General features: G+C 36.1%; 1 protein-coding gene across 1 annotated transcript in view; it reads left to right on the forward strand.

The window, feature by feature from the left end:
- The first annotated feature begins 605 nt into the window (after positions 1–605).
- Positions 606–24,873, forward strand: part of ITGA1 (integrin subunit alpha 1) — a 359,476-nt gene continuing 335,208 nt past the window's right edge. Inside the window, exon 1 of the mRNA XM_053701263.1 lies at positions 606–1,054. Coding sequence (XP_053557238.1) covers positions 991–1,054 — 64 coding nt within the window. The 5' untranslated portion in view covers positions 606–990. The remainder of the gene's footprint in view (positions 1,055–24,873) is intronic.

Below are 24,873 nucleotides of genomic sequence, written 5' to 3' on the forward strand. Positions count from 1 at the left end.
TGAATAGGACAAGCGAGGTCTGGTGGACCTGATCCGCAGTGTCGGATCAGGTCCGCCAGACCTTGATAAATAGAGCCCATGGCATTTATTTGGTAGAATGATTTGATCCTTCATTGATGTGGATTAAAGAAAACAGTAATTATTTATCATTCACATAACATCAAACAATCAATTGGAAGTCATTTAAAAAAAAAAAAAAAAAAAAAAGTTCCCATGCCAAAAAAAGTTCTCTAGTGTATTTTATCATGCAGTAACTGTGGCATAGCTCTGTGCGTATTCTGCCTATTTTTTAAACTATATCATTTATTATATGAAGTGCAGATGTCCTCCTATGTTTATACTTTCTACAGACTTACTGTAAACATTATAGTCAGCAAGAATTGACTTTATTTGTACATGTTCATGGAAGCTAAGTAATGACAAACTTAGCCACTTGTTATTAAAAAAAAAAAATGGTTAATAAACTGTGCTGCAGTCATTTCTAAAGGGGACAGTGTGCAGGAAGACCTTCAACTTTATTTTTTTCAGCTACAAACAGGAAATGCTTTGTGGTTTCACTTGTAGGACTACAGATCTGCTGGCTTTCTCAAATGAACACTGACCAAACTTTTCTGGCTTCTTTCACACTTGTACATCTTCCTTCTAATCACTGTCTCTACAGGATTCAACTTCTTTATCTGAGATGTAGACACAGAAAATACTGACATTTTATTGAAAACATCATATTCATCATAAAAAAATACTTTTACTTGTCCTTGGAGAGCTTTTCAATACAATCACAAGTTCATTTTCTCACAGAATTGTAGAGAAAAAGATTTTTCCTTCCTGAAAGCAATTTTCCTTTTAGCTTTTCCATGTTTTTGTCCCCCAAAGAAAGCAATTTTAAATCTTAAGAGTATTGTTACCTAAACATTTCATTTTTATAGTCATCATTGTTCTTGCAAGCACTGTATCCACTTGGATTAGTAACCTTCACCTAACATATTAAGGATGAAAACATTCAAGACTTCTACAACATGCAGCATTTCTGTTGGATATTTGTACCTCTTAACAGGTATAGTAAAATTATGTTATCTTGTATTTTTATGTGTTTGCTGAATAAAGTTAGATATGAATTATACACTATAAAGAATAGCAATGTTTTGGACAGATTATACAACATATCTATCTACTAAAGAAGAAGAATATTACTAATTGATTCTGCCATAACTAATTATATTGTGGTTTCTAAAATAATTTAGATAATATTTGCATTGCATTCTAGTATTTTTTTTCTCTACGAAACCAAAACATTTATTTTACAGTGTATTTGATAAACTTGTCAACTACATTTTAACAAAAAACTTATCTGAATCTCTGCATACTTTACAGTATAGAAATTTTGCCAAAAATAGCATAGCAGAGTTGACAGCTCTTTTAAAATATAATGTTAGAGCTTCAGATACGTAAAATATTTGGAATAAGCAAATAAAAGTATTTATATCCTAATTTTATAAACTTATTCAGTAATTATTATTGTTTTGGACAAACCACATTTAGTCCATAGGAAATTGAAATATGTTTTGAAGAATTAAATTTTAATTGAAGAATTGAGAAATCCACTAAGAATGTAGTAATTTCTTAAATCTTATTGAATATAGACCAAAGAACGTACTTATTGAACTTGCACAGTCTGTCAATGTTAAATATTTATTAATGCTGGAGCAGTCTTTCTAATTCGAAAGTTATCCGTTTCACTCATCTCTCCAGACCAGTTATTTGTTAACAGGCTATACACACAATGTATGCCCAAAAGACAAATAGCAATGTACTAGATGCAATTATAGGGATGACCAGCAAATTACAAAAGTGTGTGATTTCCCATTTTACCTGCATACAGTAGAGTTCTATGACCACTGGTATTCTATACAGAAATTTGTATTATTGGTTTACACAGGTATTTTCTACACCAGTAGATTAGCCCCAATTAAATAAATAGATTTTTGTTATACAAATAAATGGTATATTAACACATGATTATTATTACTGTATTGTAAACATGTTTAAAAGCTAAATTGAGACTAACAGTGCATTATCAGTTGTGCTTTTTATAAAAACCACTGACTAATAAGGACAAGTCTCATGATCGTGTTCTATCATAATTCCTATTAAATGTTCATGATTCAGACAGGATGCAATTTTAAACAACTTTCCAATTTACTTAAATTATTATTTTTGCTTAGTTCACTTGGTATCTTTTATTAAAGAGTAATTCTAGGATTGTGAATGTGTCCCATTTAGCAGCAGGGTTTGCAACAGTGTTTATAGCAGTTATACATTGTTGCACACTGTATTGCAGTAGAGTGTCTGTAGCATTCTATGGTAGGAGTGTGACTATGTATAACATTACTATTAACATTGTTACAAACACAGCTGCCAGATGAATAATGGCACATGCATGCTCTTGAGCTCACCTAGGGTTACTGTGCAACAAAGGATACCAAGTTAACCATGCAAAATTGATGATTAAAATAAATTGGAAAGTTGTTTTTTGCACAGTGCCTGCCATGAATATTATTTAGTGCTAAAATAAAAAGCAAAGTTCAAAATTATTGGTGTGTGTGCTGTTTTAGATTCAATCCATTATACATGAGGTTCTTGTCCCCTTAGTTCATGTGGTAGAGTTTATTGTAAGTGACAATAAACAGTAAGATGCACACTCTGAGACTGCAGGAGCAGATGAGGAACCCAGGCTTGTTTTACAAAGGGCAGTGAAAGTTATAGGGGTGATTTATCAAGCTGAGGTGGACAGGGGCACATATACGCATCCCTGTCCACCGCAGCTCAGCTCTGGCGGGCTAAATTCCCCTGGTGAAATTCAGCATTGCACACAAGCGCTATTTTGCATTTTTCCCCTGTTAATCCCCTCAGGCGGATGAGATCGGGGAGATTGAAATTCAGAACCTGCAGTTGTAGGCAAATCAAAATCCTACCGAAGAGGTTGATAAATCAACCCCATAGTCAGGTGTTAAGTCACTAGCATTAACCAATAACATGCAGACTTTTTCAGGGAGAGGGGATTGCAAGGTGTGACAAAATCTCCTCAGAAAACTTTCAGTCACTGCTAATTATCTCTGCAAAGTTTGTAGAAAGTAACAATTATTTTAACACAGTTGCTTTAAAACCATCCATAACAACACCAATCACACACTGTGCTTCTAATTAAACTTTAATGCAGACATTTCATCAGAAATACAGTCACATGCTCCTCATCTAGATATTAAAAAAATAAAATAACATTTTACTCATGTAGTTTAACATATTATTTCTGACTGCAGTAAGCTTTAGATGTATTACAATGCACACATATTCAGAACATTATTTTTCTAACTCTTTAAAAAGAGTAGCATATACAGACATACCTCATTTTATTGCACTTCACAGATATTGCTCTTTTTACAAATTGAATGTTTGTGGCAAACCTGTGTCAAGCAAGTCTATCGGTGTCTATATATACACATATAAACACATAATTACACATATATACACACCACCAGCAGAAAAATTATGACTCACTGAAGGCTCATATTATTAGCATTTTTTGCAATATAAGTATTTTTTAATTAAGGTAAGTACATATATATATATGTGTGTGTGTATCTATCTATCTATCATCTATCTATCTATATTTGTATATGTGTGTATATATATATATATAAATATATATATATATATATATATATATATATATATATATATAAATAAATACAGAAAATAAAAGTTATTTAAAAAACAGGAGAACAAAAAAAAAAGGCCCCTATAAAAATGTAAACACATTTTTTACAGTATATAAAATATATTATAGCGCTGCGGAACCTGTTAGCGCTCTACAAATACCTGATAATAATAATAATAATATATTATTTTTGAGCAGAAAAAGTATTTCAAGCTAGCATTGATTGTAGTACTGTACAGTGTTTCAAACCTGCACATTGTCCCAATGAAGTAGGCTTAAAAAGTTAAAAAGTTCAGACTGGTTCATGTCAAATTCTTTAAGAGACATTAAACATCCTGTTAGACAACATCAATAGATAGGGTGAGACCGGATGTCTGACAAAACATTGCTACCAAAGTTATGAAGAATAATGTTGAATTCAGCTTTTTTTCCCTTTTTATTCTTATTTTTCCTTTTAACAGTAAACCTCAAATACATACTGTATTTTCTTTAATTTATTTTTTTTATGTACTAGAAAAATACTCCTTTTAAATTGAAAAACAAGTGTCACATGTGTAACTAGTATTACAAGACTTAAGGCAATTGTATAAAGATGTTTTATTTGAAAATATCAAAGGGACACTGTACTTTTTAAATTTGTTTTCCCTTAATGTGTTCCAAATTACTTTTTATAACTACTGAATAAGCAAATTGTTCCTTCATGTTTGTTTTTGTATTTTAACTAATTAGTGTTTCCCATTAAAATGATCACCTGTTGTTCTCAAGTACATACCCATAAAAATGGGCTGAACCTGCAGGTAAAGCAGACCTGCTAGTTTTTTCTATCAAAACTTACAGCTAGATTACGAGTTTTGCGTTAGGCTTAAAAAGCAGCGTTGGCCAGTCCCAACGCTGCCTTTTAACGCCCATTGGTATTACGAGTCTTGCAGGTACAGGTGTACCGCTCACTTTTTTGGCCAGACTCGGAAATACCGCAAATCCACTTACGTCAATTGCGTATCCTCTTTTTTCAATGGGACTTGCATAGCGCCGGTATTACGAGTCTGACAAAAAGTGAGCGGTAGACCCTCTCCTGTCAAGACTGATACCGCATTTAAAAGTCAGTAGTTAAGAGTTTTACACTACAACGCCGTAGCATAAAACTCTTAACTAAAGTGCTAAAAATTACACTAACACCCATAAACTACCTATTAACCCCTAAACCGAGGCCCTACCGCATCGCAAACACTAAAAAAATTTTTTACCCCCTAATCTACCGAACCGGACATCAACGCCACTGTAATAAATATATTAACCCCTAAACCGCCGCACTCCCGCCTTGCAAACAATAGTTAAATTTTATTAACCTCTAATCTGCCATTCCTAACATCGCCGCAACCTACCTACATTTATTAACCCCTAATCTGCCACCCCCAACGTCGCCGCCACTATATTAAAGTTATTAACCCCTAAATCTAAGTCTAACCCTAACCCCCCCTAACTTAAATATAATTTAAATAAATCTAAATAAAATTACTATTATTACCTAAATAATTCCTATTTAAAACTAAATACTTACCTATAAAATAAACCCTAAGCTAGCTACAATATAACTAATAGTTACATTGTAGCTATCTTAGGGTTTATTTTTATTTCACAGGCAAGTTTGTATGTATTTTAACTAGGTAGAATAGTCATTAAATAGTTATTAACTATTTAATAACTACCTAGCTAAAATAAATACAAAAGTACCTGTAAAATAAAACCTAACCTAAGTTACACTATCACCTAACACTACACTATAATTAAATTAATTCCCTAAAATAAATACAATTAAATAAATTAAATAAAATTAGCTAAATTACAAAAAAACTAAATTACAGAAAATAATAAACAAATTACAAGATTTTTAAACTAATTACACCTAATCCAATCCCCCTAATAAAATAAAAAAGCCCCCCCAAATTAAAAAAAAAGCCCTACCCTACACTAAATTACAAATAGCCCTTAAAAGGGCCTTTTTCGGGGCATTGCCCCAAAGTAATCAGCTCTTTTACCTGAAAAAAATTACAAATCCCCCCCCAACATTAAAACCCACCACCCACACAACCAACCTTACTCTAAAACCCACCCAATACCCCCTTAAAAAAAACTAAGACTACGAAGCATGGAGAAGTCTTCATCCAAGCCAGGTGAAGTGGTCCTCCAGACGTGCAGAAGTCTTCATCCAGACGGCATCTTCTATCTTAGATGTCCATCTTCAAGACATCCGACGCGGAGCATCCTCTTCCATCAAAGTCTTCTTACTAAATGACGGTTCCTTTAAGTGACGTCGTCCAATATTGCATCCCTTCAATTCCGATTGGCTGATAGAATTCTATCAGCCAATCGGAATTAAGGTAGGAAAAATCCTATTGGCTGATGCTGATGAGGATAGAGCTGGCATTCTATTGGCTGTTCCAATCAGCCAATAGAATGCCAGCTCAATCCTATTGGCTGATCCAATCATTCATTATGATTTTACCTACCTTAATTCTGATTTGCTGATAGAATTTGTGCACGAGCACGTTACACCAGCTCACCGCTGACTTAAGCATCGCTGGTATTGAGGTGAGATGTGGAGCAAAATTTTGCTCTACGCTCACTTTTTTGCTGTTAACGCCGGGTTTGTAAAAACTTGCAATACCAGCGTTGTATGTAAGTGAGCGGTGAGCATAAACTGCTAGTTAGCACCACACCCCTGTTAACGCAAAACTCGTAATCTACCCGTTAGTTATTTAAATGCCAATTAAGCTTGGCAGACCCAGATATTTCACAGGAAAAAAAATCTGTGTCTCTTGCACCCCTCTGGAAGATTAACCATCACTATTTTCATCTGTTTACATAGCTTGTCTACAGAGAATGCATCTAATACTTATATTTTCCGTGCAGATGGTAGTTTATATGGACAAAATCAGCTATTTCAAATACCAATACAAAAGTGCGCATGATGTGGTAAAGATAAATAGTTGCTAAACTTAATAAAAGTAAGTGTAGATGAATAACTGATTGTCTGGGTTTAGTGAAATTATGGGCTGTCCAAACAGCTTATCTCAATTTTAAATATCTTATCTGAACTTGATGAACAATGAAAATTTACCAAAGCAACTTTATTCTGAGGACTAAGATTATTTCCCTAAAGCAGGGAACAATAAGGCACATTGACCTTATCAATTTATTCTAAACTCCCAAGCAGTTATGCAGGAACTCTAATTAGCTCTAATTGGCTAAAATGAAAGTTTGTTAAAAGCACTGGCTTAAGGGGGCAGTCTGCAGAGGAATAGATACAATATGCAAACCTGGGAAATTGGTAATAAAGGGATCATCTATTTTTTTTAAACAATAACATTTTTCAAGTAGACGGTCCATTTAAGTTCACAATATTTCAATCAGAAAACAAAATGCAGCGGTACTGACATATACAATGGCCATTTGGTGGATTTAGGAATTATAGCCTCAATGATAATCTATCAGCAATTTGCTCCCGAAAAATGCTTTTTGCTTTCTGTCACAAATCAGGAGTCGAGTTTATTGAGTAATTACAATGTTGTATTGTTTCTGTCATAAAAAAAACTCCTAAAAAGGTGCCTCTTTTCAAAATAGAAACTGTGAGCTCTTCCAAAATTGACACATACAATAGCCAATTCACACCTTTTAGGTTACAGTAATGCTCTATTCATATAAACCCTTTCTCTTTGCAAGGAAAATAGTGATTTACATCGGTCACAGTAACCTTTTGTAAACTTAATACATCCTCAACACTCAACAATACAACACGTGTATTGGCATGAAGGGCATACTTCTATAATCACTTCAGGACACCAATATCTCAAAGGTGTGATTTTATATTTTATTTTTAATATTTGATTGTAAGTCTAACTCGCACTACTGTGACTGTCACAAGCTGTACTGATGTTATTAAAATTGTGTTTTAAAGGAGATCACTTAGTCACGACTTTCATAGTTAACTATTGTAATCCATTTCTATATGAACCACTACTAACCCATCTAAATGCATATTTTATGTTGTTAGGATGGGTAGACTGTGCATATTTTTTTTTATCCTTATACCCTCACTTTGTGACTTTTACAAGTATTGTTTTAAAAATACTTTAAATTGATCAAACACAATGCATTTCTGTCAGTTTTGTGACATCAGCCTAGAATCAAGAATATCTGTTTGAGGAAATTAATAGCTATGAGAAGATAATGATTGTAACTTCTCTGACAATAGCAGAATTAAAAAATCTCCCACCACCACTCCTAATCAGAGCGCCACGTTAAAAGACTTGCTCCATTGAAACAATGGAACTGCTTCTGTCTCTCATCTATTTACCTGCCACTGCACTTAATGGGGTTAACTGTGCAGGATATGGCATCAGAAAAATGTATTAAAACATTAAAAAACAAACGGCTAGATTACAAGTTTTGTGTTATGAGTGAAAAAGCAGCGTTATGGGTTATAACGCTGCTTTTTCACTACCACTGGTATTACGAGTCTTGCAGATTTAGGGGCACCGCACACTTTTTTGGCCTTACCGCAAATCAACTTACGCAATTTGCGTATAGTCTTTTTTCAATGGGACTTCTATAGCGCCGGTATTACAAGCTTGTCCTGGGAGGCCAAAAAGTGAGCGGTACACCCTATCCCATCAAGATTGGTAACGCATTCTAAAGTCAGTAGTTATGAGTTTAACACTACAAAGCTGTAGCATAAAACTCATAACTAAAGTGCTAAAACGTACACTAACACCCATAAACTACCTATTAACCCCTAAACCGAGGCCCTCCCGCATCGGAAACACTAAAATAAAATTATTAACACCTAATCTGCCGCTCCGGACATCGCCGCCACTAGAGTAAACATATTAACCCCTAAACCGTAGCACTCCCGCCTTGCAAACACTAGTTAAATATTATTAACCCCTAATCTGCTGCCCCTAACATCGCCACCACCTACATTATACTTATTAACCCCTAATCTGCCACTCTGCACATCGACGCCACCTACATTATACTTATTAATCCCTAATCTGCTGCCCCCAACATCGCCGACACCTACATTATATTTATTAACCCCTAATCTCCCTCCCCCAATGTCACCGCAACCTACCTACATTTATTAACCCCTAATCTGCCGCCTCCAACGTCGCCGCCACTATTCTAAATTTATTAATCCCTAAACCTAAGTCTAACGCTGACACCCCCAGCTTAAATATAATTTAAATAAATCTAAATAAAATTACTATCATTACCTAAATAATTCCAATTTAAAACTAAATACTTACCTGTAAAATAAACCCTAAGATAGCTACAATATAACTAATAGTTACATTGTATCTAGCTTAGGGTTTATTTTTATTTTACAGGCAAGTTTGTATTTATTTTAACTCAGTAGAATAGTTACTAAATAGTTATTAGCTATTTACTAACTACCTAGTTAAAATAAATACAAATTTACCTGTAAAATAAAACCTAACCTAAGTTACACTAACACCAAACACTACACTACAATTAAATAAATTACCTAAATTAAATACAATTACATAAATGAAATACAATTAGCTAAATTACAAAAAACAAACACTAAATTACACAAAATAACAAACAAACTACAAGATAATTAAACAAATTACACCTAATCTAATAGCCCTATCAAAATAAAAAAGCCCTCCCAAAATAAAAAAAAACCCTAGCCTAAACTAAACTACCAATAGTCCTTAAACGGACCTTTTGCAAGGCTTTGCCCCAAAGAAATCATCTATTTTACCTGTAAAAAAAAATACAAACAACCCCCCAACAGTAAAACCCACCACCCACACAATAAAAAAAAACCCCATAAGTTCCCCATTGCCCTGAAAAGGGCATTTGGATGAGCATTGCCCTTAAAAGGGCATTTAGCTATATTGCAGCCCAAACCCTAATCTAAAACTAAAACCCACCCAATAAACCCTTAAAAAAACCTAACACTAACCCCCTGAAGATCCACTTACAGTTTTGAAGATCCGACATCCATCCTCAACGAAGCCGGCAGAAGTCCTCATTGAAGCGGCAAGAAGTCCTCAACAAAGCTGGGAGAAGTCTTCATCCAAGCCAGAAAAAGTGGTCCTCCAGACAGGCAGAAGTCTTCATCCAGATGGCATCTTCTATCTTCATCCATCCGGTGAGGAGCGGGTCCATCTTCAAGACATTCGACGCAGAGCATCCTCTTCTTTCCGACGACTAACGACGAATGAAGGTTCCTTTAAATGATGTCATCCAAGATGGTGTCCCTTAGATTCTGATTGGCTGATAGAATTCTATCAGCCAATGAGAATTAAGGTTGAAAAAATCCTATTGGCTGATGCAATCAGCCAATAGGATTGAGCTTCAATCCTATTGGCTGATCCAATCAGCCAAAAGGATTGAGCTTGCATTTTATTGGCTGATTGGAACAGCCAATAGAATACAAGCTCAATCATATTGGCTGATTGGAACAGCCAATAGAATTGAAGTTCAATCCTATTGGCTGATTGCATCAGCCAATAGGATTTTTTCAACCTTAATTCCGATTGGCTGATAGAATTCTATCAGCCAATTGGAATCTAAGGGACGCCATCTTGGATGACGTCATTTAAAGGAACCTTCATTCGTCGTTAGTCGTCGGAAAGAAGAGGATGCTCCGAGTCAGATGTCTTAAAGATGGACCAGCCCTGTGCCGGATGGATGAAGATAGAAGATGCTGTGTGAATGAAGACTTCTGCCCGTCTGGAGGACCACTTCTCCTGGCTTGGATGAAGACTTCTCTCGGCTTCGCTGAGGACTTCTTGCCGCTTCGATGAGGACTTCTGCCGGCTTCGTTGAGGATGGATGTCGGATCTTCAAAACTGTAAGTGGAACTTGAGGGGGTTAGTGTTAGGTTTTTTTAAGGGTTTATTTGGTGGGTTTTAGTTTTAGATTAGGGTTTGGGCTGTAATAGAGCTAAATGCTCTTTTAAGGGCAATGCCCATCCAAATGCCCTTTTCAGGGCAATGGGGAGCTATGGTTTTTTTAGTTAGTGTTTTATTTGGGGGGTTGGTTGTGTGGGTGGTGGGTTTTACTGTTGGGGGGGTTGTTTGTATTTATTTACAGGTAAAAGAGCTGATTTTTTGGGGGCAATGCCTCACAAAAGGCCCTTTTAAAGGCTATTGCGTAGTTTAGTTTAGGCTAGGGTTTTTTTTTTTGTTTTGGGGGGGCTTTTTTATTTTGATAGGGCTAATAGATTAGGTGTAATTTGTTTAAATATCTTGTAATTTGTTTGTTATTTTGTGTAATTTAGTGGGGGGTTTTTTGTAATTTAGCTAATTGTATTTAATTTATTTAATTGTATTTAATTTAGGTAATGTATTTAATTGTAGTGTAGTGTTAGGTGTTAGTGTAACTATTGTTACACTAAGTGTTAATGTAACTATTAGTTATATTGTAGCTAGCTCAGGGTTTATTTTACAGGTAATTATTTAGTTTTAAATAGGAATTATTTACTTAATGATAGTAATTTTATTTAGATTTATTTAAATTATATTTAAGTTAGGGGTGTTAGGGTTAGACTTAGGTTTAGGGGTTAATAAATTTAGAATAGTGGCGGCGATGTTGGGGGCGGCAGATTAGGGGTTAATAAATGTAGGTAGGTTGCGGTGACATTGGGGGAGGGAGATTAGGGGTTAATAAATATAATGTAGGTGCCGGCGATGTTGGGGGCAGCAGATTAGGGGTTAATAAGTATAATGTAGGTGGCTGCGATGTTAGGGGCGGCAGATTAGGGATTAAAGGAACACTCAAGTCAAAATTAAACTTCATGAATCAGATAGAACATGCAATTTTAAACAACTTTCCAATTTACTTCCATTAACAAAATGTGCACAGTCTTTTTATATTTACACTTTTTGTGTCACCAGCTCCTACTGAGCATGTGCAAGAATTCACAGCATATACGTATATGCATTTGTGATTGGCTGAAGGCTGTCACATGGTACAGGGGGAGTGGAAATAGACATAACTGCAATTTATTTAACAAAAATCTACCACTCATCTGAAGTTCAGACTAAGTGCTATTGCATTGTCTTCTTATCATGCATTTGTTAATTATGCAAATCTACAACGTTGACTGGTCCTTTAATAATATTTAATTAGTGTTTGCGAGGCGGGAGTGCAGCGGTTCAGGGGTTAATATGTTTATTATAGTGGCAGCGATGTCCGGGGAGGCAGATTAGGGGTTAATAAGTGTAAGATTAGGGGTGTTTAGACTCGGGGTTCATGTTAGGGTGTTAGGTGTAAACATAAATTTAGTTTCCCCATAAGAATCAATGGGGCTGCATTACTGAGCTTTATGCTGCTTTATTTGCAGGTGTTATACTTTTTCTCAGTCGGCTCTCCCCATTGATGTCTATGGGGAAATCGTGCACAAGCACGTACAACCAGCTCACCGCTGACTTAAGCAGAGCTGGTATTGGAGTGCGGTATGGAGCACAATTTTGTTCTACGCTCACTTCTTGTCTTTTAACGCCGGGTTTCTGAAAACTTGTAATACCAGCGCTGTAGGAAAGTGAGCGGTGAGAATAAAGTGCAAGTTAGCAACGCACCCCTCTTACCGCAAAACTCGTAATCTAGCCGAAACTACTTTACACAAAAAAATACAACACCCTCTGGAAACTAGTATATTTTAGAAACTGAAAAAGTTTTTAATTTTTTTAAGATGGAAAACCAAGTTAATAAATATAACTGTGACAACCTCAAAATTTTTGTAACAGTAACACAAGATTGTGAAACAAGATATTTCAGATGAAACGTAACATCTTTTAAAAAACTTCTGCATTTTGGGTCCTGTTTTATTAAAAGCCATACTACATCTCTAGAGCGCCTTCACACATCCTGGGATGCCCACAAATATTGTTATGATTATGCCTCCAAAATTGCAAAGATAGATGGTGTTTTCAAAAATGAGACTACTTACTAAGCGTGCATTTACAAATTGAACTATTTTCCTAAAAACACACATTTAAAGAACCAGTTTGAAAAAAACGTTTTCTAAATATTTCAATTCCAATTTTTGATTTCCTTTGTTCTGAACAGTGTGAGATATGTTTTGGATCACCTATTATAATTGCATATGTTAATTACAGGAATGTCCACTGATGATTGGCTATAAAGGATAGGTAAAGGGCGCCTTAATGAATCTTGACCATATTTTCCTAACTTTATTCAGTATGGAGTAGATAACTTCAGTGTGTTTGAAAATGGCTTGGAGTACCTAGTAATAAGTCAAAAAGGGCATCTTGGGGCTTTATCAAGCCCTTTGAGGTAGTCATTAAGTGACAAATGCCCCTGTAAATATATTGATAAATATTAACAAATTAGATTGTGATCTCATGAAACAGTACTACCCCATATTAACTAACAGTTTATTTCTTGAGGATTTTATAATTTATTGGTGCCTAGAAAAAAATGTAAAATTACAGATTTTGATCACGTCAACATTAATTAAGTGCTCACCGGCAGCTGTTTTCTTGCTGATAATTAGATACCAAATGACAGATTGTGATTGACCCCATGAAATTAACATAAATGGTAGCATAAGTATATATACAATAAACCATTCCCCAGTGTACATCTGACATTACTGAACAGACAAGATTTTCAGCAGACAGAATGGAAGCAATATGGAATTGATAGCTAAACATTGTAAAGTTTAAATATAGTTGAGTGCAAATGCTGACATTTTTTAAGAACACCCTAACTGTACCTCTTTATTTCAGTATGGCAGATAAGGGGTTAACCTTTGTCATAATAATAGTTTTTTGTTGTAAATTAGACGTACAAATGGGGGGAGGGTTATCCCTTGACAGTCAGAAAATGCTGCAAGTAGTGCAATGCAATCTGTGCCATTACCCTCTAGTTGCCTCTGGGTTAACTCACACTTCGTAATATAGCTAACCCTAGTATCTATTTTAAGGCTGAACAATATTGCCATTAGTGTTATTTTGTAACCTTGATGTAGTGGGTGGAGACAATGCCAAGTTGAGATGTAAGTTTAATTACATAAATGCAATAAAGCCTGCACAAAGAAAAAGATTGCCTTGCTCCTATTTGTGTACATATTTTAAAGGCTAAATATTGAATATCAAATCATTTCAAGCACGCATACTAAATAACTATTAGGAGAAAATATTTTATTGATAAGAAGCAGCCAGGCTGTACACACACACACATTTAAAAACGTTTAAACCCTGTGTTGAATGAAAAGACTGTAGCAATCAATAGTGCAAATACGTATCAAATTGCAGGTAACTTCATTATAGCCATGGATATATTAGCCATATCAGTTAGGCAGGAAAACCCATTTAAAGTTTCTATCATATATGTGTACCAAAAGGTATGTCTGCAAAAATATGCATATGGGAGTGATAAATACTGATCTAAGGCTAAACTCCTTCTATAGCGGGAGTTACAATTAGTTACACTGTCTGATATATAAGATTATTAATAAGAAGGTGCTATTTATGCCAACAGACATCAGGGTAAGCAACGTGAAGAAGAGGTACAATGTCCTCGTAAGAGTGCCCCTGACGCGCGTTTCACATAAAGCTTCCTCGGAGGGGTCAAGTTGATATGTATCAGTGCACAACATTTTGGTTAAAATGTTTATGTTTTTGCAGCTAAACAAATAATTAAAAAATAAGTTGAATATTACCCAGGCAGGTTTCTTTCTCAGAAGATATGGCCTTAGGCAGCTGCCTAATTGCAAAGCCCTTTTTGAGGTATAAAAAATCAACAACTTTTCAATTTATTTTATCAAGACAAAAACACAGTGCTTTTATGTGCACAATTCATGAGGCACATGATACAAGGAACATTGAAAATAAAGGAAACTGAAATTTGTCAGAAAAAAAATCTGTTCATGTGAAATGCAAAGTAAATAATATTTAATTGTCTTTTTATTATGCATTTGTTGATTTTGCAGTTCTGTTATCTTTAATGATCCTTTAACCAGTTTTATTTGCTTTTTAAATTGTTTTAAAGTGTTGAACATTAAAAATGTAGTTTATTGGTGCTTAGACAATGTTTAGATACCATCATTTTTAAAATAAACGGAAAGAAAAAAACACAATAAGTAATCAGCAATTAAAATGTTACACAATAAGATGGTACAATACAAAGTCCATTTTTGTTTGAATTTCAAATGAGTGGTAGATTTAATTTCTATCAAATCTCAAACGCCTAGATTTAGAGTTCTGCATTAGCCGTCCAAACCAGCGTTAAGGGGTCCTAACGCTGGTTTTGGCCGTCCGCTGGTATTTAGAGTCAGTCAGGAAAGGGTCTAACGCTCACTTTCCAGCCGCGACTTTTCCATACCGCAGATCCCCTTACGCCAATTGCGTATCCTATCTTTTAAATGGGATCTTTCTAACACTGGTATTTAGAGTCTTGGCTGAAGTGAGCATTAGAACTCTAACGACAAAACTCCAGCCGCAGCAAAAAGTCAGCAGTTAAGAGCTTTATGGGCTAACGCCGGTTCATAAAGCTCTTAACTACTGTGCTCTAAAGTACACTAACACCCATAAACTACCTATGTACCCCTAAACCGAGGCCCCCCCACATCGCCGCCACTATAATTAAATTTTTTAACCCCTAATCTGCCGACCGCACACCGCCGCAACCTACATTATCCCTATGTACCCCTAATCTGCTGCCCCTAACATCGCCGACACCTACATAATATTTATTAACCACTAATCTGCCCCCCCCAACGTCGCCGCTACTTTACCTACACTTATTAACCCCTAATCTGCCGACCGGACCTCGCCGCCATTATAATAAATGTATTAATCCCTAAACCGCCGCACTCCCGCCTCAAAAACCCTATAATAAATATTATTAACCACTAATCTGCCCTCCCTAACATCGCCGACACCTAACTTCAAGTATTAACCCCTAATCTGCCAACCGGACCTCACCGCTACTCTAATAAATGTATTAACCCCTAAAGCTAAGTCTAACCCTAACCCTAACACCCCCCTAACTTAAATATAATTTTAATCTAATGAAATAAAATAAATCTTATTAAATAAATTATTCCTATTTAAAGCTAAATACTTACCTGTAAAATAAAACCTAATATAGCTAAAATATAACAAATAATTATATTGTAGCTATTTTAGGATTTATATTTATTTTACAGGCAACTTTGTATTTATTTTAACTAGGTACAATAGCTATTAAATAGTTAATACCTATTTAATAGCTACCTAGTTAAAGTAATTACAAAATTACCTGTAAAATAAATCCTAACCTAAGTTACAATTAAACCTAACACTACACTATCAATAAATTAATTAAATAAACTACCTACAATTATCTACAATTAAATCAACTAAACTAAATTACAAAAAAAAAAACACTAAATTACAAAAAATAAAAAAAGATTACAAGAATTTTAAACTAATTACACCTACTCTAAGCCCCCTAAAAAAATAACAAAGCCCCCCAAAATAAAAAAATGCCCTACCCTATTCTAAAATAAAAAGTAAACAGCTCTTTTGCCTTACCAGCCCTTAAATGAGCCTTTTGCGGGGCATGCCCCAAAGAAAACAGCTCTTTTGCATTTTAATAAAACATACAATACCCCCCCAACATTACAACCCACCACCCACATACCCCTAATCTAACCCAAACCCCCCTTAAAAATCCTAACACTAAGCCCCTGAAGATCTCCCTACCTTGTCTTCACCATGCCGGGTATCACCGATCCGTCCAGAAGAGGGTCCGAAGTCTTCATCCTATCCGGCAAGAAGAGGTCCAGAAGAGGCTCCGAAGTCTTCATCCTATCCGGCAAGAAGAGGACACCCTGACAGGCAGACATCTTCATCCAGGCGGTGTCTTCTATCTTCATCCATCCGGCGCGGAGCGGGACCATCTTGAAGCAGCCGACGTGGATCCATCCTCTTCTTCCGGCGACTCCCGACGAATGAAGGTTCCTTTAAGGGTTGTAATCCAAGATGGCGTCCCTCGAATTCCGATTGGCTGATAGGATTCTATCAGCCAATCGGAATTAAGGTAAGAAAAATCTGATTGGCTGATTGAATCAGCCAATCAGATTCAAGTTCAATCCGATTGGCTGATCCGATCAGCCAATCAGATTGAGCTCGCATTCTATTGGCTGTCCCGCTCCGCGCCGGATGGATGAAGATAGAAGACGCCTCCTGGATGAAGATGTCTGCCGGTCCGGATGTCCTCTTCTTGCCGGATAGGATGAATACTTCGGAGCCTCTTCTGGACCTCTTCTTGCCGGATAGGATGAAGACTTCGGACCCTCTTCTGGACGGATCGGTGATACCCGGCGTGGTAAAGATAAGGTAGGGAGATCTTCAGGGGCTTAGTGTTAGGTTTTTTAAGGGGGGTTTGGGTTAGATTAGGGGTATGTGGGTGGTGGGTTGTAATGTTGTGGGGGGTATTGTATGTTTTTTTTAAAATGCAAAAGAGCTGTTTTCTTTGGGGCATGCCCCGCAAAAGGCCCTTTTAAGGGCTGGTAAGGCAAAAGAGCTGTTTACTTTTTATTTTAGAATAGGGAAGGGCTTTTTTTATTTTGGGGATCTTTGTTATTTTTTAGGGGGCTTAGAGTAGGTGTAATTAGTTTAAAATTCTTGTAATCTTTTTTATTTTTTGTAATTTAGTGTTTGTTTGTTTTTGTAATTTAGTTTAGTTGATTTAATTGTAGATAATTGTAGGTAGTTTATTTAATTAATTTATTGATAGTGTAGTGTTAGGTTTAATTGTAACTTAGGTTAGGATTTATTTTACAGGTAATTTTGTAATTATTTTAACTAGGTAGCTATTAAATAGGTATTAACTATTTAATAGCTATTGTACCTAGTTAAAACAAATACAAAGTTGCCTGTAAAATAAATATAAATCCTAAAATAGCTACAATATAATTATTCGTTATATTGTAGCTATATTAGGGTTTATTTTACAGGTAAGTATTTAGCTTTAAATAGGAATAATTTATTTAATAAGATTTATTTTATTTCGTTAGATTAAAATTATATTTAAGTTAGGGGGGGTGTTAGGGTTAGGGTTATACTTAGCTTTAGGGGTTAATACATTTATTAGAGTAGCGGTGAGGTCCGGTCGGCAGATTAGGGGTTAATAAGTGTAGGTAGGTAGCAGCGACGTTGGGGGGGGGGCAGATTAGGGGTTAATAAATATAATATAGGGGTCGGCGATGTTAGGGGCAGCAGATTAGGGGTACATAGCTATAATGTAGGTTGCGGCGGTGTACGGAGCGGAAGATTAGGGGTTAATAATAAAATGCAGGGGTCAGCGATAGCGGGGGCGGCAGATTAGGGGTTAATAAGTGTAAGGTTAGGGGTGTTTAGACTCGGGGTACATGTTAGGGTGTCAGGTGCAGACTTAGGAAGTGTTTCCCCATAGGAAACAATGGGGCTGCGTTAGGAGCTGAACGCTGCTTTTTTGCAGGTGTTAGGTTTTTTTTCAGCTCAAACTGCCCCATTGTTTCCTATGGGGGAATCGTGCACGAGCACGTTTTTGAAGCTGGCCGCGTCCGTAAGCACCGCTGGTATTGAGAGTTGAAGTGGCGGTAAATTAGGCTCTACGCTCCCTTTTTGGAGCCTAACGCAGCCCTTCAGAGAACTCTCAATACCAGCGGTATTTAAAAGGTGCGGGGGGAAAAAAACACGCGTAGCTAACGCACCCCTTTGGCCGCAAAACTCTAATTCTAGCCGTATGAGATTTATCATGTGACAGCCATCATCTAATTACAGAATTCTAATTTTGACGTTAGTGTAACTTTAAAAAAAAAATGTATTTCCTTTTTCAGGCGTATTGGGTGTATTCAGCTTTATTTCTGGTAGCTGGCCAGCTTTTGTTGTGCAGCCACTGAATACAATAAGATGGTTTATAATTTAACTCCTTACATTACATCCTCTCTGATGCTCACATACCTGCACTGACATGCACCCACAACAGCACATATGCTAACTTGCATGCACAACCGGATTCCTATAGTAGAATAGTACCCACATTCCATCAGACACACACAAAAATTAGATTCACTTTGTGCATGTATTTCTTCACTATCATTCACACGCACATACACCTACATACATGCTTATTACTGTTACTCATGCTCATTTGAGTGCACTCCCACATTTTTATATCCACCTGCATTCTCATACATTTGCAGTTCCCACTACTCAGCAACAGTACAAACATTTTAGGAGGCCCTATAGACTGACATGAGCTTCTTCTTACTTAGCTATCTAGTTTAGACCACTAAATCTCCCACTAGCACTTGTCTGCCTGTAAGCATGTTGCTCCAGCATTGTCAGCTTCAACTATCAACTAACCCTATACTCTGCATATAAGATGCACATAAGGTAACATCAAAAGAGCAGTGGTGTATGTATCTTTTTCAGACCCTGTATTTTCAGTGTTACCTGCACGGTAATGTTACTGGTAATGCTACATATAAAGAATTGTGATCTTGCCCATGTTACTATGCAAGAAAATAATAAATATAATATAAACAGAACACAGCACAGGTAAAACCCACTGCAGTAGAAGTTTGTAACAGATATTTCAGAATCTTGGAATTAAATTCTACAGTTGCATTGTATCATTTCTAACTAATAGGCCTTTTTGGAGATATGGGGGTGCTTTACTATCATCTGATGATGTTGACTGCACCCTTACAGTTGAAACAATAGACTCCATTTACTAAGCAACAGAGACTCCTTTGGAGCCCATGTGGTGCAGACTCGATCATACGACAGCGGTTTCTTAACCTCTCCACAACCTCAGATGTGGTGAAGAAAAACCACCCAAAGTCTTTCATTCAGGATGATTGGCAGGTCTCACAAAAATATTGCTGCAAAAGATGGGTGGACAGATTTTCTATCTGGGAAACAAGTCTATCTAATGATAACTTGAGGCCAATGAGTAAGTCAAGTGTTAGGAATACCTGTGGAAAGCTATAGATTTCTTACTTGGTTATGTGTATAAATATATCCTAGTGCTATGATAACTATGGTCAGAGTAAGCACAGTATACCCTGCCTGCTCACCGCAAAGATGGTGAGGCTAGGTTTCCTGTCTGGGAAACGTATCTGTCTATCTAATGATAGCTTGAGGCCAATGAGTAACTCAAGTTTTAGGAATACCCGTGGAAAGCAATAGATTTATTGCTTGGTTATGTCTATAAATATATTCTACTGCAATGATAACTATGATCAGAGGAAGCACAGTGTACACCGCCTACTCACCGCAAAAATGGGGAGGGAGGTTTCCTGTCTAATTAACACTCAAGGCCAATGAGTGAGTCAAGTATTGTGAATACCTGCAGAAAGCTATAGATTTCTAAACAGCTTTGTTGTGGGTATAAATATATTTTTGCATATGATTCATTTTTCAGTTTTCAGCCATGGTAACTGTTTTTTTAAAAGGACATTACACTATAAAAAATATTTACCCTTAAAGGGACATTGTACACTAGATTTTTATTTGCATAAATGTTTTGCAGATGAACCATTTATAAAGCCCACCTGGGAGTGTTTTGGGAAATATGTATAGTTTTGCTTATTTTTTAATAACATTGTGCTGATTTTCAGACTCCCAACCAAGCCCCAAAGTTTTAAATGTATACTGATGTCTACTAATTTCTGCTTGTTCCTGTTTGTCTAATGGGTCTTTTCATATGCAGGGGAGGGGGTGTGTATTCTTTATTCTTTCTCAGCCTGTTTCAGTGGATGTCCCAGCCTAACCTTATCAACAGTGCTAAATTGGGAGCTTCTAAGTAAGTTTAACCCCTTAAGGACCAGCAACATACCCTGTACGTTGCTGGTCTTTTAATGGGGTTTGCATTACTAATAGCGCAGTCTTGCCTCTATTTCCGGTGAGCAGAAGGGTGGATAGAAGATATAATAACGCAATCATAAAGGGGTTAAAAGGTTTTATACTTGATTTTTATATCAGTAGTATCTGTGATATTCTTTATAGTAGTGTCTATTACATGCAGTTGTAGGAAAATTGGTGTAAAATGTGTTTCAAATGACTTGTTATACTTAGTGCAGAGTATTAAATGTATAGGAAATGGTTCCTTCATGTTTATTTTTATATTTTCAATAGCTGTCTTGCTCATTCAAGGGATAGAAAAGTCAAAATTTAAATTTGCATGGGTGCATTTCATTTTGAAATTGAAGCATTTTTACATTATACTTCAATTAGCAAAAATGCTTCAAGTAAAAGTTATTACTGTTTTTATGTGCCATACGCACATATCCTGCAAGGGCTGTGCCCAGTATTCAAACACCTTGCCTGCTCAAATTGCTGGTAGGTGTGTGTATTTCTTCTTTGAAGACGTCTCATATGAGCTACTGCTGACTCACTGCCAAGGTGTGGTGTTTGAATACTGGTGCGCGGCCCTTACAGGATATGTGTGTATATTTCTGAAGTATGTTTAAGTATATTGTAAAAATGCTTTCATTTCAAATTTAAATACACTCATGAATATTTTAGTTTTGACCTTTATATCCCTTTAAAACCAGCACCTTTTGTTCTCAATGCATACAGTGGATATAAAACGTCTACACACCCTTATGAGATTGCAAGGTTTTGAAATGTAAATACATAAACTTTTTCCATCTGTAATGTTATCTTCCAAAAAACAAATATCCAGAGTAAAAATAACAACAAATAGTTAATAATCAGGAACATTAAAAAAAAACACAAAAAAAACCCACTACAACATCATGATTGCATACGCCTGCACACCCTTTCAAAATGGGGGCTCTTGCTGTGTGCACAGCTAATCACATACTAAATCATGCCTGCAGGTAAAAAACATACACCTGCTATAAATAAAGTGAATTTGATTTACGAAAAAGTTAACTGTTGCTGTAAGATTTGCTTAACTGTTTGCATCCTACTGGGATAGCCATGGTCCGCAAAGATTTGCAAAATAAACTGTGAAAGATAATTTTGGAAAAGTAAATCTGCTGGTAAATGTCAAAAAGTTTAAGTTAAAGAGGCATTTCACATTCCAGCATGACAATAACCCAAAACACACTTCCAAGTAGACCTAGTCATGGCTTCAGAAAAGGAAAATCAAAGTCTTGGAATGGCCCACTCAGAGCCCAGACCTCAATTCATTTGAGAGTCTGTGGAATGACATTTCAAAAACCTGCAATTTCATAAGGGAGTTAATACTTTTTATATCCATTGTATGCGCAGCCAACAATTAGATGCATGGCTGGTCCTGAGCCTACCTAGGTATGCTTTTCAACATAGGATACAAAAAAAAAGCACATTTTGTTATAAAAGTAACTTTGGAAAGTTGTTTAAAAATGTATTTTCTATATGAATAATGAAAGAAACATTTTTTACTTTATGTTCCTTTTTCTATACAAATTGCATAATGAGACTATATTTTGAACAGTGCCAGACTACTCAGCGCTTGCATCACAGGAAAAAGAGGTTTGGACTTTTTATAACCTACAACATGAATTGACTGAGCATGATGCAACAGTCGTCCTCTGCTGATTTACAAACAGTACTTGTTTAAAGTAAAATATTATATTGCTTAAACAAAGAAATAATAGAAACATGTTTGAGAATATAAGGAATCCCTGATGAGATGATGGATTTGATTATTAAAGGGATGTAAACACCTATTACTTTAATGCAAATATTTGTCCTTACCCCACTCTCCTTAGAGCAGCCAAATAGCAAATTCTACAACATAGGTTTTCAAAATGCTGCAAACGACCTGAACAACCTATTTGATTTGCAGCATTCTGAAAACTTAGGTTACAGAGTTTGCTAATTAGCAGCTCCAGGGAGTGTAGGAAAAGTACAATTTGTACACAACACATGAGGTATTTAATGTCCCTTTAAATTAAGTCACCTAAGAAGAGCTTATATAGTTATAAAGGAAAACATTGCTATCGGGCATATTTATCAAGCTCCATATGGAACTTGATGCCCCGTGTTTACGGCTAGCCTGAAGGTTTGCCGGAAACAAAAATTATGAAGCAGCGGTCTAAAGACCACTGCTACATAACTTGTTTGCCTGCTCTGAGGCGGCGGACAGAAATAAACCCGATTGAATACGATCGGGTTGATTGACACCCCCGCAAGCGGCCGATCGGCCGCAAATCTGCAGAGGCGGCATTGAACCAGCAGTTCACAAGAACTGCTGGTGCAATGATAAGTAATGACAGCATCCAATTGGCTGCAAATGTGCAGGGGGGCGGCATTGCACAAGTATTTCACCAGAAATGCTTGTGCAATGTTAAATGCCGACAGCGAATCATGTCCGCTTGCCTCTTGTTAAATTGACCCCCGAAGCATCAATATTGTACATAAAGCACACTAAAAAACTTTATAAAATCTACTTTAAAACCCCTGTTTAAAATACATTACTATACCTCCCAACATTTCACAGAGACTTTCTGGGTCAAGGAGGTGAAGGGTGCTTGTGGGCAGTGGCCCACCAGTGCTTAGTGAGGGGAGCTTGACAAAAGGGGAAGGGCAACAAGGATGTCATGATCAGGGGTGTGGTTAGGCAGAGTTAGGACTTGCCGTGAGTGGAGCCAGCACAGTCCCTGGAAACCGGAACAGTCAGATACTTATATCAGACCTCAGATTAGACCTATGTTGTCCTCATGCCACATCAAATTCAGACCCCTGGTCCTTAAAGCTAAATAAACATGTAGAGAGAAAATCCTCCAATTTGTTAAATCATTTTATTATTGCATAATTGCTTGTATATTACTATGTATTAAAAACTTAGATTACGAGTGGTGCGCTAACTATTGCACGCAAGAGAAAAGGGGATCATCATTTTTTGTGCATGTCAGAAGTAGTGCAGTATTAGAAATTGAAAGGAAACATGTTTGCTTGAGTGCAAATAAATTTAACTTGCGTCGCGATAGTGCGACCCCAGAGCTCTCGTTAACTGTTGCACAAAACAAAAAAGTAGTACAAAACACATCAAAATTACATTTAATATTACAGTTACACTTATAATAACACTGTGTAATAAGAATTATTTAAAAAAATTCATAAAAAAGTTATAAGAGCTAAAAGATATGAGGTCTCAGGTGTTAGAAAAAAAAGGCATGTAGAGGGTATTAACATAGAGATACATACATGTCTAAATATCTATATGTTTGTATGTATATATGTATATATATATATATATGAGTGTGTGTGTGTGTGTGTGTGCATATTAATTTTTATAAGTATATGTGTGTATATATGCATTTACAGACAAATACATTTGTATATACATATAGCAATAGGTTAGAAAAATTAAGGGATTTGGCATTAAAGCCAAGTGCTGAATTAGGCACTAGTAATAATATGAAAAGAGATGATTAAAATGTACACTTTATTTAACAAATATGCAAAGACAAACAATTATATCTATAATTGGATCAGATAGGTATAGGTGGGAAATCACCATCCACTTATATATAGTATAATATATATTGAATAACTGATCCAACAGAATATAAAAACATTTAAAAAGGACTATGTGTCCTAAGGTAGCAATGTAAATGAACTTAAATGAGAGCAGAATGAGCTATAGTGATTACAGGGATGAATTCAATCACACAAATCTCACAGACTATGCGCTCAAAGGCGTCCTCCTGCCTGCGTACTGCTGGGATTAAACCCAGTCAGCCGATTTCTAGATAAATTCCCTATCACTAAAAGTCACATACATAACAGGAATTCACTCTGTTAAACTGCATATCAGCAGCATTGTATTGTTATTGAATCTGCTCAAATGTGCTCTCAGAGGCTTGTATGTGTCACCAGTAAGCACTATCTGACACCCGCATTATAAGGCATATGATCTGTATCTATAGTATGTTTATGTTAAGTAGTTACCAGCGGACACCAATATCTGAGTAGCCTTGTATAAACTTGATTAAGTATTCTCATATATGCAAAGAATAAACAGCAATCATGCTGTATATGCTACGGTTTGATTCAAGCCGATAAATTAGTTAAGTATAAATTAGGCTATATGGTGATCTTAGGAACTACAGTTTAACAAGCCGTTCATTAAGTTCATAACATGCGCGCCTCTCGGACACGCCC

The sequence above is a fragment of the Bombina bombina genome, chromosome 2 (genome assembly GCF_027579735.1).
Source record: "Bombina bombina isolate aBomBom1 chromosome 2, aBomBom1.pri, whole genome shotgun sequence".
Classification (NCBI taxonomy): domain Eukaryota; kingdom Metazoa; phylum Chordata; class Amphibia; order Anura; family Bombinatoridae; genus Bombina; species Bombina bombina.